The sequence below is a fragment of the Pygocentrus nattereri genome, chromosome 4 (genome assembly GCF_015220715.1).
Source record: "Pygocentrus nattereri isolate fPygNat1 chromosome 4, fPygNat1.pri, whole genome shotgun sequence".
Taxonomy (NCBI): Eukaryota; Metazoa; Chordata; class Actinopteri; order Characiformes; family Serrasalmidae; genus Pygocentrus; species Pygocentrus nattereri.
The window spans coordinates 15,916,939-15,932,982 of NC_051214.1; the positions used below are offsets into that span (position 1 = coordinate 15,916,939).

General features: G+C 37.1%; 1 protein-coding gene across 3 annotated transcripts in view; it reads left to right on the top strand.

Annotated features, from left to right (window-relative positions):
• The first annotated feature begins 3,140 nt into the window (after nt 1–3,140).
• Nucleotides 3,141–16,044, top strand: part of disp1 (dispatched homolog 1 (Drosophila)) — a 64,956-nt gene continuing 52,052 nt past the window's right edge. For 2 of the 3 annotated variants that reach the window (XM_017725541.2, XM_017725545.2), the window contains exon 1: nt 3,141–3,687. In XM_017725541.2, coding sequence (XP_017581030.1) covers nt 3,575–3,687 — 113 coding nt within the window. In that variant the 5' untranslated portion in view covers nt 3,141–3,574. The remainder of the gene's footprint in view (nt 3,688–16,044) is intronic. The other variant, XM_017725542.2, reaches the window with a different exon arrangement.

Consider the following 16,044-nt stretch of genomic DNA (forward strand, 5'->3'; position numbering starts at 1 on the left):
GGTGTTTTAATTATGCAGCAAAGCTTCAGGAGAAATTTGTGGTTTTAACAAGAGTTGAGGACTTAACAATTTTACATACATCACATTGAAATAACATATAAAACAGGGCTGTGTTTCAGTGACCAGCTGGGTGAACTAGTCTACTACATTGCCACCTTGAAGCAGACCAATGCTGCATCACTAGTTAGTTAAGAATTCCAAAACAGAAGCTTGCTGATTATAGGAGAAGCTACACAATCACATTCACACAGCAAAACAATGAACTTACCCTGAACTTGTCTAAAGACACAGATAACCTTCCAATGTAGCCTGAGCCCAAATAAATAATCCTAGTGCTTAACACTTGCTGTCTTTCTACTACAAGGTAACAGTTTAAGGCGTATGATTTGGGAGTGTTGTATTTCTTCCTTTGGTGTGTTTCTGCCAAGGTGTCAGTGGTAGCCTGGCAGTGATGAATTTCACTGATTAGTGCATTTGTTAATAATACATTACAGTGCTTTAAGTCTTGAATTTGTGCATGAATTTTCTCTTGTGTAGAAAAGGACTACGGGAAAATGAATATGGGATATGGAAATTTTGCAGGATATGTTCATCAAAGACAAATGGTCATAGCGGTGCAGAAGAGTATCTGGGACAACTCACCATGCTGGAAATATACATCTCATAGGTCTCTTTCTGGTTCCCAAGGACCTCCATGGAAAAGGAAGTGACAGTAGGAAGGACCAGAGGACCTAAGCCACAATTCACCAGCTATTGTAGGAAGATGAATATAAATAATTTCCATAAAGTTAAATAATTTTTTAATCTGTACTTTATGTTTAAGTAGCTTTTACAGCATTCTGTGAATATTACTGTTATGGTAATTCCTGTATAAAAATCACTGGACAAAAAATTAGGTTTTGTCACCACAAAAAAAATAGAAATAAGTATAATAATAATAATAGTAGCTTTATTTATAGAGTACCTTTCATAATGGTGGCAGCACATTAAAGAGATATGTTTTTAAATATTTCTTAAACATGTGAATTGAGCTTGACTGTCTAATAGAAGGTGCAAACAATTGCTGATTTAGACTTTATGCACAAAATGCAAATATCAGCTGATATAAACTTGATATAAGATTGCCCTATTGCTTACTAATGATTTCATATAGCGATAATACCATCTTTTTTCTTTTCTTTTTTTTTTAAGTTGCATATGATTTGGAAGTGGGGGCAGTTTTATTGCCCATGATACTGTGTGTGTATGTGAATCGTGTCTTTTTCACTGGGCACTGATAGTTTCTTAAACATGTGAACTGAGCTTGATTGGCTTTTTTTCCCACAGTTTAGAAACATAATAACTGAAAGATGCCTCTCTATATTTCCTGTATTTTACAGAACATATTTGCAGGAGGCAATTATCTACAAATCTAAGATCATATGTTGTAATATAAGCAGATAGACATTCTGTGAGGTACCCAGGTGCTTGGTCACTGACAGCCTTAAAAAGTAGGAGCAGAATTTTAAAATGTATCTTGAAAGATACGGGAAGGCAGTGCAGTTATTTCAAAATGGGAGTGATATAATCATTCCTTTTTGTTCTTGTTAGGAAATGTGTTGCTGCATTTTGTATGAGTTGCAAAGGATGTATTATTTTCATATGAAGCCCAGTAAGAAGAACATTTCAGTTAACAACTGTACTTGCAACAAAAGCATTAAGTTTCTCTGCATCTCTCTGATATAGAAAAGTCTGGACTTTAGCTATGATTCTCAAATTATAAAAAGCTATTTTTGTGACTGCGCTTACATGTGGGTTAAGATTTCACCCAGGTTTTGTACTTCAGATTTGGTATATGAAGCTAAAGTACAGAGTTTCTCGTAAAACATTTGTGTATTTGTGGAGATGTTCACTAAATGCAGATGAATATAATTTTAATTTAATTTAATTTTAATAACTGTAGCCTACAGCTAGGTTAGGTCTTATAAAAGCTCTGTAAAGCACCATGATGTGGAATATCATGTAACTTGAAATTACATCATATTTCAAATCACAGAGCTTTACAGAGAATTTATTAAACCCATTCTGGTGGTCTTTTTAAATAGAGATCTATAGACATGACAGATTGTTGAAGCTGAAAACTGAATTTATTGTCTGCATTATTTTCTTCTCACTTTCTTGCAGCATGAATTCAAGTTGTGATATCATGTTTCTCCAGATGGGGGCACTGTACGGTCCTGCTGTGCTGTAAAGTAACAAAAAAAGTAACTTTCTGAGTTTTTAAACTGAAGCATTTGTATTTTATCAAATATTTATTTGGGAAAATTAAGTAAAATAGAAAGCATGTGCTGTTTTGGAGCATACAGGTGTTGCTTAATTTCTCTGACAATCATTACTGAAAGTTTTAATTAAAATTTCAACCATGGTTCTGAAAATGGGAGTTTAATAATACAATAATATAATACACGCAGTTGCTATTACTTGCCAGTTGTTTGGGAATTCAATAAGCATTCTTTTACAAACAATGGCTTTCACTTTAGATTTTCTGAAGTAGCTGACATGAGATGATCCTCATCCGCTGTATGCTTAGTTAACTTGTGCATAATTAAAGGACACAGACACCTTAACAAGCAATACATTGTACAGGTACATTTATTATGAACTGTTTACAAATTCAAATCAATTTGAATAATTAAGTGTAATAAATTAAATTAATCAATATTTCGCTACATTTATTTTGTGTATCGAGCTTAATGGTTTGAGAATAACAGGTTAACATGATAACATGTGACTATGACTAGTATTCTTCGAGCACAAACAACAGGCCTACGCATATGAACAAATGATGTAATGCTTTTAAGTTTTTAAGTTCATATTAGTACTAACTGCTGTTTCTCGCGTTTTAGACGCTTCGACTTCTAAAATATCGGGTTGTTGCTAAGCCTAGATGATGGAAGCCATTTCTTTCTAATATGAAAAAAGAATCAGAAATGAATGTAACCATTATAAGGTATAGATTAGTCTGCTCGAATCAGAGCCATTGAAGCCTTTCAAGCGTTCATGTTCATACGTAAACAAACTGTGTCCTCCCTGCCATTGCGTCATCTCAGATGGCCTTTATTCGCTTCATCATCACTCGCGTCACTTTGGCGCTGAGAGCAATAACTACATGTGAAATGTTGATCCTGCGCGTAAACTGAACATGAGCAGTGCATGTAGCTCTGATGAATGAACTGCGAACATCTGCTGATTTAACTTGATATAACATCGCCCTATTACTCACTAACGATTTAACGGGGATAACGCCGTCTTTTCTTCTCTTTTTTCGTCTTTTTTAAGTTGTGTGTGATTTGGGGGTGGGGGCGGAGTTATTGCCCATAATACCGTGCGTGTGTGTGAATGGGGTCTTTTTCTCTGGGCTCCGAAGGCTCATACTACGTTTAGGGCTACGGATGGATTTTAAACGCGGTTCGCAGCCAAGTCATTCATAATAATCATAAATATTGGCTGGGTGTTGGTAATATTACCTGACACTGAAATAATCTGCGCAGCTCCATGTAGTTTGTTTCGCGTGAACCGTCTTTCACTTCCTGTAATGTTGTCCAGTAGAACAGAAGCTCGGTGGTCGCCTGGTCTGAAGACGTACGACTACTACAGCTACATCTGGGCAAGCGCGATTCGCAGGAGCCTTTTCGCAGTCTCATTGAGGTAAGATAGCCCCTAACGCTTTCATTGTTATTTATGGTTACTTTCAAGGTGCGAAACAGCGGTTTCTGCTAAGGCTATTTATCTTTTGCAGGTTCAACCCAAATTACCATAAACAGCCAGACACTGCCCAAAACGACTTCGCGTTAATCTGTTGCGCAGTTGTGAACTTGCCTATGTGTTAATTAGGAATATACCAATGCCATTTGTGATTTAGTACTGTTATTAATCAAGAACGAGTCATGTTTTTGCCTGAAATCGAACGTCGTCCTGAATCGGAACGTTGAGGATGTAAATGCGTTCTTTGAGCGGACTGTAATTGTTCGCTGTTGTTGCGAAGAGCCTGAGTGATCGTTACGTAGGATAGATAGATCTACACTGGATAGATAAATAAATGAATACTTTACTGATCCCGAAGGAAATTTAGCAACCAGTAGCAGTCACACAACAACACAGGACAGTTATAATAATAAGGGTGTTGAAAAGAAAAAAATTAAACAGTGTACATGCTTATGTACAGCTAGAAATATAGAAAAATGTGCAATAAGATCTGCCCTGAGATAAAAAAGGCACTGCAATAATAACTGTACAAGGAGGTGCAGATAACAGCATATAATGACAGTACTGAATGTGCATATATTGGTACTGAAATAAAGTGTGAAAGTGTGAGTAATGTCCAGATGTGCGATGAGGTGTGCAGAAGTGCAATATGCACAGTAAGGTGTCCATATGTGGAGATAAAACGATAATTTAGCATGAGACGTTCTGTTTCCCTGCAATTCCCATGGCCTTATGCCATTATTAAAATGTAGAAATCATTGCCATGTTGTTGCTTCACGTACTCTGAATGCATTGCATGTAGTTGGTTTGAATTATGTAGAACGTCAGACTGATTGAATTTGCTGCTTGTTGATGATCTCATTTTCATCCACTTTATAGTGTGGAATTGTTCTCTTTTGACTAATGCCCATGTATGAAATATGGTCTTTGTAATTTTGAAGCAAATGCCAGTTTTCTGTCTTTAAGAGGCTTAGTGAGGTAAACCTGTTCCTACAATTGTCCTTTTAAGTGCCCATGAGTAATGTAGGGTGGAGGCAGTGATCAAAGAATAAATGAATGAAACAACATTGCAACTGTGGGTGTATTCTATTGTTGGCAGTATTGTGTGATATTGCAAAATACAACCTAATTCCAAAAAAGCATTGTATATAAATGAAAGTAGTACAAGGAAGAGACAAACAAACCTCATCAACTCCATTGTTTTTTGTAAATATGTGCTCATTCTTAAATTGATGTGTGCAACACATTCCAAAACAGTTGGGGCAGAAGCAGTTTAACAGTAGGAACATTTTTAAATGATCAGAATGTTTTTTTTTTTCTCAAAGGCGATATAAAGGAACATCCAGGAAGCAAGAAGAGGTTGCCAGAAAATGCATCAAAATACCCAGCAGCTGTAAAAACAATGTGTCTTAATGAGTGTTTGCTAACATTTTGGGCATGGTGCATAACATTATCAGATCAAAAGATTTAAAGAATACAGAAAAAGCAAGATCAAAAACAACTGAAATGCCAATGACTTTTAACCCCTCAGACAGCGCTGCATTAAGAATGGACATGCTTCTTTGATTGATATTTCCTCTTGATCTCAGTTACACTGTTGTCAATAAATGCGGTTGTCTAGGTCAGCTGAGCTGGGCGATATGGCCAAAAATGTTATCACAATAAACAATTCATGTTGTTCGATACCAATACATATGACGATAAATGTCAAATCAGTATTTCTTTCAAGTTTGAAGGCTGATTTTTGCTCCTGAGTACTTAAATGCTATTTTAAAGCCCTTTAAAGTTTCTCGTTGGCAGTTTGACCAGCTGGAAAAGCAGGGCCACAATTTTTGTAAAGTCATAATTTAAGAAAGAAAACGCATTTTTAGCTGTCTGTTGACGAGTGCTAGGCTGTCCTGTTACAAATGTTAAACAAGTGGCCAACAACAGTGCTAAACTGTTTAACTTCCCAACAGTTTAATATGAACAGCAAACATTAGCTGGCTCAGTACATCAATGATCTATCCAACCACATCCATGTCAGGGTATATCTCAGTATTCAAACACAAGCTAGCAGACATCTAAATGTGTCTCTATAGTAGTTTGAGGGGTGGACTGCAATATATCTAACCCCAAACAAACAAAGTCCTCCTTTTAGCTGTGTTTAAACAGAAATAGGTGCTTCTGTGTCTTGTTTGATCTATAGTACAATACTACAGCCTCTTCAGTTTACTTTTGTTTAAATTAGGCCTGTAACTTGCATGAACCCATATCTTTCTTTCACTTTGTTGCTTGAGTGCACTAATACTCAAATATGACTGAGTGTTGTAACACAGTGCTGGAGTTGTGAGGAGCAAATGTGATTTAACGCTGCTAAAGCTCGTTATGATGTCAAGAAAGAGGTGAGTTCACCGTAGGACAGTACAGTTACTCTCACAGGAGAACAGATTGCTGGTTGCTCCACAGCATGGAGTGTATAACTCCGCGTATCAGACGTTGCTAAAGTATATTTGGCGACTCAGAGGTGCACCCTCCCCTGGCGATGTGTGTGAATGCTCTATATTATATTGCATATTTATAGAACAGTTCATATAGCTCTATCAAGGAAAGTTATTGAGAAATGCAGGTTAAGACTGTACCATGCACAGTGGAAGCCATGTGTCAACAATGTACATAAATGCCTCTTCTGACTTCTTTGGCCTTTCGGAAAATATTCATGTCGTGTTCTCTGGGTTGAAGATGTAAATGACCATCTAGCCTAAAGTCAAAAAGCCAGGGTTTGTTGTGGTGTGGGAGTGTATTAATGCCCATGGCATGGGTAACTTGCACATCTGTGAAGGCACTATTAATGCCGAAAGATGTATACACACTCTGTAACAACATGTGCTACCTTTTACACCCTATTTCAAAATGACGATGCCAAGAAACATTCTGCACACGACGACAGCATAGCTACGTAAGAAGACTGTGCATTTGCTAAGCTAGCTTGCCTGTCTCCCATTGAAAACATGCTGCATTATGTATTGCAAAATATTAAAACAAAGGCTTTTATGGTTGCACAGCTGAAGACTTGTATAATAGAAGGAATGAAAAGAAATCAGCTTTCAAAACTTGATGAATCATCTTCACTCCAAACATTTACTAACTGATGTTTAAGGAACAGTAATAAATAGAGTAATAAACATGTTCCTCACCTTTTTTTAAATGTATTGCAGGCATCATATTTGGAATAAGTATCTTTAGAAAATATGTTTACAAAATACATGCTGGGGTCAAGGGTGGGGTAGTTCAGGCTTGTCACTAAATAATCCTCAGAGAGTTGCAAACATGGATATCTTTAATCTTTAATTCTTTTAAGTTAAACCAGTGTCTGCTAGGGCTGCAATACAATAGATATTTTAAAATAGTCATAACTGTTAGCATAAAACCTTGAATCAGAAAGGAAAGATGGCCTCTGTGTTTTCTGGGATTACCTCTTACCTCTTTGCTCTCTGGAACTTGAGTGCCCCACTGCCTTGCTGATTAATTTTCTTCCTTTGTCTGTAATATGTCTTATGGGTGATTTCAGGATGGACTGAAATCATACTGTGCAGCTAGTATGGCTTTTAATAGCTAGTTCAGGCATTTTCTTGGTGAAGGACTTCTTAGCAAGAGTTACGTGAGCCTTTGGCAGAGTAGAATTGCTATAAAATTGGGAGTTCCAGGCCTCTTCCTTCTCAAAGTAGCTTTTCAGGAACATCAGGTCATGTCTAAAATTCAGTCAGATTAAAAAAAAAAGTATGAGATGAAATTTTAGGTTTTGAAAGTTTACATTTATGTATAATTTACAGGGAGATTTACTTGAAAGAAGCCCCGAATGTTCTGTTGTAACTTAAAAAAAAAAATACCAAAGAAACAACAAAAAAAGCTACATACCTTGACATGCTGCTCAGTGCTGTACATCACCATCCTGATGAGATGAAGGGGTATGGGGGTATGCACCTGGGAGTTGCAAACGCAGGTTAAATGGCGCCTACCTCATTGTTCCAACACAAGGGCATCCCGGCTTGTTTGCAGCCCCATATACCCCATAAATTTATTTTAAAAATAAAAATACATTTAAAACAGCTATTTATCATTTAATTTTAGTCAGTATTCTGGTATTTCATGTTCAGATCTACAATGAAAAAAGCTAATGGAGAAAAGAAAATCCAAGCTTCACTTTGGCTTTGGCTTTTCTTCATGAATCGTGTCAAAAATATCAAAATCAAAATGCAATGTTTATTTTCTTTTTTATAGCATTAGGCTGCATATCTGACAAAATGAAAATGCAAAATGGATAAATCAGCAGCAAAGTGACAGTTTGTGATTCAGTTTTTGGCAGTGATGTGCTTTAAGTGTCAGAATGAAAAGACAAATGCAAGCAAACATTGGCACCACTTCCTTTAGATATACTTTTCATTTCACACTTTGCTTTTTCATTTTCAATCCGACCAACATGCAAATATATATTAATTCGCAGTAGGCGGGGCTATGGGGTACATTTTAGGACATCTTCACACTTCCATACAAGCCAGTATATGCTCCACTAGGCTTGCATTTGGTCTAATACCTTTTCTCTGAGGCCGTTTGGTCTGATGTTCAGTTGCACCAGAGCTGAGACCTGACAGTGGTTTTCCAGAGACTTGAGATCGTTCAGCTTGAGGAATGACGCCATTCTGACTCTGAGGTCTGAGGATGTCCTAAAATATACCTGTAACCATAGCCCTGCCTAGTGCTAATTAACATATATTTGCATGTTGGTCAACTTGAAAATGAAAAAGCAAAGAGTGAAGTGAAGTGAAATAAAAAGTAAACGTCCATCAAGTGGCATCAATGTTTGTTTGCATTTGTCTTTTTATTCCACTCTTAAAGTGTGTCCACACCGAAAACTGAATCACAAACTGTAACTTTGCTGTTGATTTATCCATTTTGCATTTTCATTTTAATTTAGGCACATATGCAGCTTATTGCTATGAAAAAGAAATAAAAACATAAACATTGCATTTGATTTTAGTTTTGACACGTTTTCTGCAGTTCATGAAGACAAGCCAAAGCCAAAGTGAAGCTTGTATTTTCTGTATTAGCTTTTCCATTTTAGATTTGGCCATGAAATACCAGAATAATGACATGACTAATGCACTATATTTCCAAATGTATTCAGTCACCCATCCAAATAATTGAATTCAATCACTTCCTTGGCCACAGGTGTATAAAACCAAGCACCTAGACATGCAGACTGCTTCTACAAACATTCGTGAAAGAATGGGTCGCTCTCAGGAGCTCAGTGAATTCCAGTGTGGTGCCGTGATAGGACGCTACCTGTGCAACAAGTCCAGTCCTGAAATCTCCTCGCTACTAAATTTTCCACAATGAACTGTCAGTGGTATTATAACAAAGTGGAAGTGGTAATGACAGCAACTCAGCCAAGGTGTGGTAGGCTACGTAAAATGACAGAGTCAGTGGATGCTGAGGCGCATAGTGTGCAGAGGTCGCCAACCTTCTGCAGAGCCAATCACTACAGACCTCCGAACTTCATGTGGCCTTCAGATTAGCGAGTCTGGGTTTGGCGGTTGCTAGGAGAACGGTACTAAGTCTGACTGCATTGTGCCAAGTGTAAAGTTTGGTGGAGTGGGGGGGGGGGGGGGGGGGGGGGATTATGGAGTGGGGTTGTTTTTCAGGAGTTGGGCTCGGCCCCTTAATGCTTCAGACAAAAAATTTGGACAGTTTCATGTTCCCAAATTTGTGGGAACAGTTCGGAGATGGCCCCTTCCTGTTCCAGCATGACTGTGCACCAGTGCACAAAGCAAGGTCCATAAAGACATGGATGAGTGAGTTTGGTGTGGAAGAACTTGACTGGCCTGCATAGAGTCCTGACCTCAACCCGATAGATCACCTTTGAGATGAATTAGAGCAGACACTGTGAAGAAGGCCTTCTTGTCCAACATCAGTGTCTGACCTCACAAATGCACTTGTGGGAGAAATTTCAAAAATTTCCAATAAACACACTCCTAACCCTTGTGGAAAGCCTTCCCAGAAGAGTTGAAGCTGTTATAGCTGCAAAGGGTGGACCGACATCATTTTAAACCCTATGGATTGAGAATGGGATGTCACTCAATTTCATATGCGTGTGAAGTCAGACGAACGAATAGTTTTGAAAATACAGTGTAGCTGTTATAGATTTATTTTTATTTCTGTCACAAATTACTCATGCTTATGTGAAAATTGAAGTTAGTTTCAAATATAGATTTTGTTTTCAGTTTTAGCAGGATATTTGCGCATATGGTTGGAAAAATAAATGTTTTCATTTTAATTTCTTTTTCGACTGGATTTGCCATCCATACAATTGGAGGATTGTGCTGTTGTCTGAATAAAACCTCATATCTCTCTCTTTTTTTTTTTTGTCCATTTTTTTTTGTTTTTGACATAATTTTAAAGTAGCTGTTGCCCTTTACTTTGTGTGTAAATTTCATGATGAATGGACTTGATGACCCAAAATCACTTGGAAACTCAGACATCAGGTTTTCTTCCGACAGTAGCGATATACAAGTGTATGTTTCCTGGCAAGTCTTTAACAACTTTGAAAGTGATGTCACTGCATGTATGCCCAGAGAGGACAGAGAAACATGGATATGGAAAAATATACTTTATATTCTGTGCTTTGTTTGTGTTTATTTATACACTGAACAGGCATGACCTTATGACCACCTCTTTGTTTCTACGCTAATTATTCATTTTATCAGATCCACTTACTATATAGGTACACTTTGTAGTTCTACAATTAGACTGTAGTCCATCTGTTTTTCTGCATTCTGTTTTAGCCCCCTCATACCCTGTTCTTCAGTTGTTGGGACCCCCTTGGACCCTCACAGAGCAGGTTCAATTTGGGTGGTGGATCATTCTCAGCGCTGCAGTAACACAGAGGTGGTGGTTGTGTGTTAGTGTGTGCTGTGCTGGTATGAGTGGATCAGACATCAGTGTTGCATCACTGTTTATTCACTGTCCACTCTACTCCTACCATGTCAGTCCACCTTGTAGATATAAATTCAGAGACACAGTTTGTGTTGGTCATCCTCTAGTCCTTCAGGGTCACAGGACACTGCCCACAGGTTGCTTTTTGGTTGGGGGACTATTCTCAGTCCAGTAGTAACGCATGGGGTGTTTAAAAACTCCAGCAGCAACGTTGAAGGGGATCATCTCACATTTCTCCAATTTCTGCTCATTCTCGCCATTCTCCCTGCTCTTTTGACAGAGGACAGAAATGTTAGTAAAAGTGTCTGGCTCCAGCCAATGTGTTCAGAAAACTGCTTCAATCCTCTGCTTATCCACAAGGGGGTGGCAACTTTCTGGAATACATATCAGATTACACTATTCTGAAAGCATTTGGAAAAAGAGATGTTGAAACTGTTTAAGTTGCTTGATTTTTGCCATCTAGAATTTGCAGTATTCATTTTCTGTATATATCAAATAAGTGTCACATTTAGCTATAAGCAACTAGGTTAATTTGAAATAGCTATTGGTAGCAAATGTAAACATTTAACTCATGGGATTTTTAAAGAATAAGCCCTTCTAACAGCAGTTTGATGTAGTTTGATTTCTGTGTGACTTGCAGTTGTAGAAACTTGTTTTTCAGTTTGTCAGCCACCTTGATGAGGAGTGAAAGAGTTTCATTTCCGTTAGAGATGGAAGCATTTGAAGTGGAACTTAAATATCTGTGCTGGTGTTTCTACCTTGTTTGGACATGTAAAATGTTATTATATTTAGGGTGGCGTGCTACAATAATAAAAAAAGTAAAAATTATGACAGTTTTACAAAATAACGTGTCAGATTTCTATTCCATGTATATACGGCCCAAAAAAAAACCTGTCATGTATTTATATTTCAGAGGGGCTCACTCGTTGTGTTGGAGCTCACCAGTAGGTGGCGCTGATAGTAATTGGGGAAAAATAAAAGCCAGGTAAAATCAACACTAAGCATGATCATGGCTCAGCAGCTAAGAACTATATATGCACAGAACATATTTCATTTCAGCTTTTGCTTGAACACCAGTCACTTGCCTTTGCACTTTCAGATATCCTCTAAACAGGTCTTATTTTAGCATCAGTTAGAAGGAACCAAGCCTTGTAGTGGGGCATGGTTGGACTGCTATTAGCTTCGCTCAAACACCACAGAACAGGTTCGAGTTTGGCTTTCTATCACTCAAACTTCAGTTACTCAACTTTTGCTCTCTCTGTCGTTATTTCATAATCTGTGCTTGATTTGGCAGAGCACCAGTTAGTCAGAATCGACAAGTTCAAGTAACAACAGAATAAAAATAAAAGAAGCCAAAGCCAAATTGGCAACTTGAATTGTTACATCATACTGTCCTGTTGATTCCAGGTCTTTGTGAATTCACAGCACAAAGAGAAAATGCATGCTGGCCTAATGGGTTTGAAAACATTGGTTTCCGTTGTATCGTTAAACAATGCTGGTCAGATTGACTTTTTTTTTTTTTTTTTTTTTTAACAAATGACAGAATGGGTTAAAAAAAACAGCATCTATTATTAGGCTGCTTACTGCTATCGGAGCAAACCATCATACCATTTGATAGAACATTTTTCCAGTGTCCCCAAAGGCACTGTGACAGAATGGATTGCCTCTGACCCATCTTGCTGTCTTTTTAGTCCTGGTTTATAATGGGTTGTAGATCAAGTCAGTTATGTTGCTGCCTTCATGGGTGCATCAAGTCTCCCAGTAGGGCTTTCTGACCACTGGGGCCTTGCATAGAAGAAATCAGTAATGTATGATGTTTGTCAAAAGTCATATTTGAAATATTATTGACCTAACTGTTGCACTCTGCTCTAAGCTATTTGATGTGGTCTGTCAGGCAGAGAGAAACAGCATGCAGCTCTGTCTTTTGCATTGCCTGCTCCCCCACTGTCTTAGTCTGTAGCCCAGCTGTCCCTGTTTGTATAACTGATATACAGAAGATGCTGAAACGAAACAGGTGTTGTGTATTAGTTCCACCATTTTATTTTACCCAAAATTGCGGATTGGACTCAATATGGCAGTGACTTTTAATTCAACAAGTTATTTAAACCCATCTGCTTAAAAGGGGTACAAATAATGGTATTCATGTAGATTTGTCTCTTTTGAAATTTTAACTGAAAGCACCTCTACTGTTTGTCAGTGTCTGTAAATTCTAGCCAGTTAAAATTCTTGGCTAGGATGTACAGGAACAGTGTTTAAATGGTGTAGATTAGAAACTTTACATTATGTAGTTCTTTTAAACTGTTAAAATTTCATTTATGAAAATCATTCTTTAAAGAACCATCCACTAAAAGGTGCTTTGGGGACACAAAGTGGTTCTTCCGCAGCATTTTAAGAGTATATGCTCTATTGTAAACTCTTTGTATGGATTAAGAGTAAAAATGGGTCTGTATACCCAAAGCATTTGTAATATAATTTATTTATGCTTATATTTGGTTTCTAATGACAGAATGTTTACAGATAGCGCCAATGTAAGTGGAAGAACATACAGAGAAAGGCTTTCCTGCTTATTCAAAAGAAACAAGAAATCGCAGAGAAATGTGCCTAATCAGTGGTTACAGCACAACTGTGCATCAGTCCCCCACAAAGATAATATACATACCAAAGGGGGGCAGTTGTTTTAATGACTCTTTTTCTAGTATAACGCAATAGCAAAAACAACGTTAAAAAGCCCAGTGTAGTTACACAGTATAGAGGCTCAAATCAGTAACAGTTATTTCTCTTCCAACCATGAAAACCACTGGTGTTTAGTGACAGAGTCAAAGATACATGTTTTATATAGTTCCTATCACTTCTATCTAGTAAGAAGATGACTAAAGTGCAGATATTATGCTTAGTTGCAGACATACAATAATATAAATAGAGTCCGAATGGCATCATGTTTATTGTTGTTTCAGTCTTGGGTGTTGTAATGTGTCAAGTAGTAATGGTTGGGGGGAAAAAAAGTCAAGCCTGGACTTTTTTACTGAAAAGAAAAAAAATATCAGAGTTTGGACAGTAATAAGTGGGCTACCAAACCCTAAACCTTTTTTTCACCCCCTTCAGAACTGACACTGGACACCGTTCCTCAGGTATCTGCAATCACCTGCTAGGCAGTCCAAGACTCTGAACCTTTAATTTACTAGAAGATAAATTGAGAAAAAAAATTGAAAAATCAGGTCATATTTGCTGGCCAGAGCAAGGATAGGATTTCATAGCCTTTCTCATGGTGTCGTAAATCTCTCTTGAGTTCCATCTGCTGGGCTGCAGAATAGTTAAAGGAGCCTTCGGTAGCCTGACGCAAACCAGAGGAAAGGGCAAGGCTGGAAAGGAAGCCTTGTATGCTTAGCCTAGATACAGGCCAAACATCGAGCTTCCAAAGGACTTGCTGACTTAGTCACATATTGAAGAATGATGGCAATTATTTTGTGAAGGTCAGACTAAGACTCATTTCGTTCTCCAATCAGGAGGCTCCTTTGTAAAGATACAAGTCTTTAGCTTTTGAATGGTCTGTCACTTGCAGTCACTGATAAATTTCTTTCTAATCTCAGTTGTGCCAGCTAGAAACACAATACAAAAATCAGAAGCCTGAAATTTGCAATAAAATTATAAAGGACATTCAGAATCTTGGGGGAATTCGTACGAATATATTTAACTTGGCAGTATAGCATTGTAATGTTGCATAAAAACTTTTTTAAAAAAAAAATTTTTGATGCTAATAAACTACAAAATGCCTTCATAAAAATGACTTTTAACTTTCATTAACATTGTAATAAGTTTTTGTGGTAAGGGGTTGAAAGGTGTTTGAGCAGGAGATGAACTTTCCTTGTCTTTTTTCCTTCTCTGTTGAAACAAAGACCCTCAGAAGTTAGCATGTGTTTCAGAGCAGCTTGTTACTCATTTTGCACACTTTTGCTTTGCCTCATACTTGGCAGGCAGATAAGAGCCTTACCTCACTCCTTTTGACGCAACTTCTCGTCAGTCCATGGTGCCAAGTGCAATAGTGAGTCATTCCATGACATCAACTCACAACTTTGAGGCACTTCGTAAAAACTCTGGAGGAAGAGTGTAATCCAAAGAATTGATTAATTGAGTCATGCAGTTCAGCAACGTTTTAGATGTATGTCAAATTTAAAGGACATTTTTAATACTGAGTGATTATGAGATGATCTGTACCAGCACACTGATATTGGTGTTAGACAGCAATATTATTATTATTATTTATTTTATTTTTTTCCTTCCATGTTCATGTGCACTTTACACATTGTGTCATGTAGACCTAATTGCATGTATGCCATTTGCTGGTTGCTTCACATTACTTTGAAATAGTAGTCCAGGTTCTATCAAAACTAACTAAGCTAAAACAGATAGAAAAGCCCAAACAGTACCACATTTACCAATAAAATAAAATAAAATATTAAACATGAAACATGTGCTTAGTCAATGTCCACAATATGCTCAGAAAAGTGAATGCTATGTATATTTAAGGAAATATAAAATTAACACATAGTTAATATATGTTATAATATATATATATAATATGATGTATATATTAAGTCTTGTCTTTGTCATTGGTTTATCAGACTCTTGCTACTGTACCACTGTGAACATTTTATAGGCCTGGTTCATATACCGTCATTGTAATTTGAAATTACTCTCTTGTGGGACTGAATTACTGATTGACATACTAATCTGAATTACAGATTTTTTTTTCAACGTTTAAAGAGAGCAAGCTGCAAACCGTTTTATTGGGGCTACTAAAATAACTATATTAGTAGTTATGCTTTCAGTGCTTTTCATTCTTGATCCAGAAATATAAACTTCTTTGTTTTTGTAAAATACACTCAAAAACTCTTGCATACACCCAAAATATATTTATATTACAATGTAGTTTTGATATATTGTAGACTACTCATATACCCTGTCCATTTGGGGAAATGACTATTTGAACATTTCTGACAATTACTAAAACTTGTACCAAGGTTCTGTACTCTGTGTTTCTTTTTAAAGAAGTGTTTTGTTGTCCAGCAGTCATCAAAGCACTAATGCTGTACTTCTTTTTAAAAGTTTAGAATTATTTTCCTCATTCTGCTGCTATGTGCATACCAGTAGAAAGAGAAGAACAAATTCCATAGTAAGATAGCAGAGAAAATGCAGATAATTCTCATTCTGGCTTGATACCTCTTATAAAAGATCCTACTTGGATCATCTTGGGAGTTAAATTAAATCTTTTTGTCAGTGAAACATAGTTCTACACAGTAACCAGTTTTTTCCCTTTTCCTTCATTGGCTT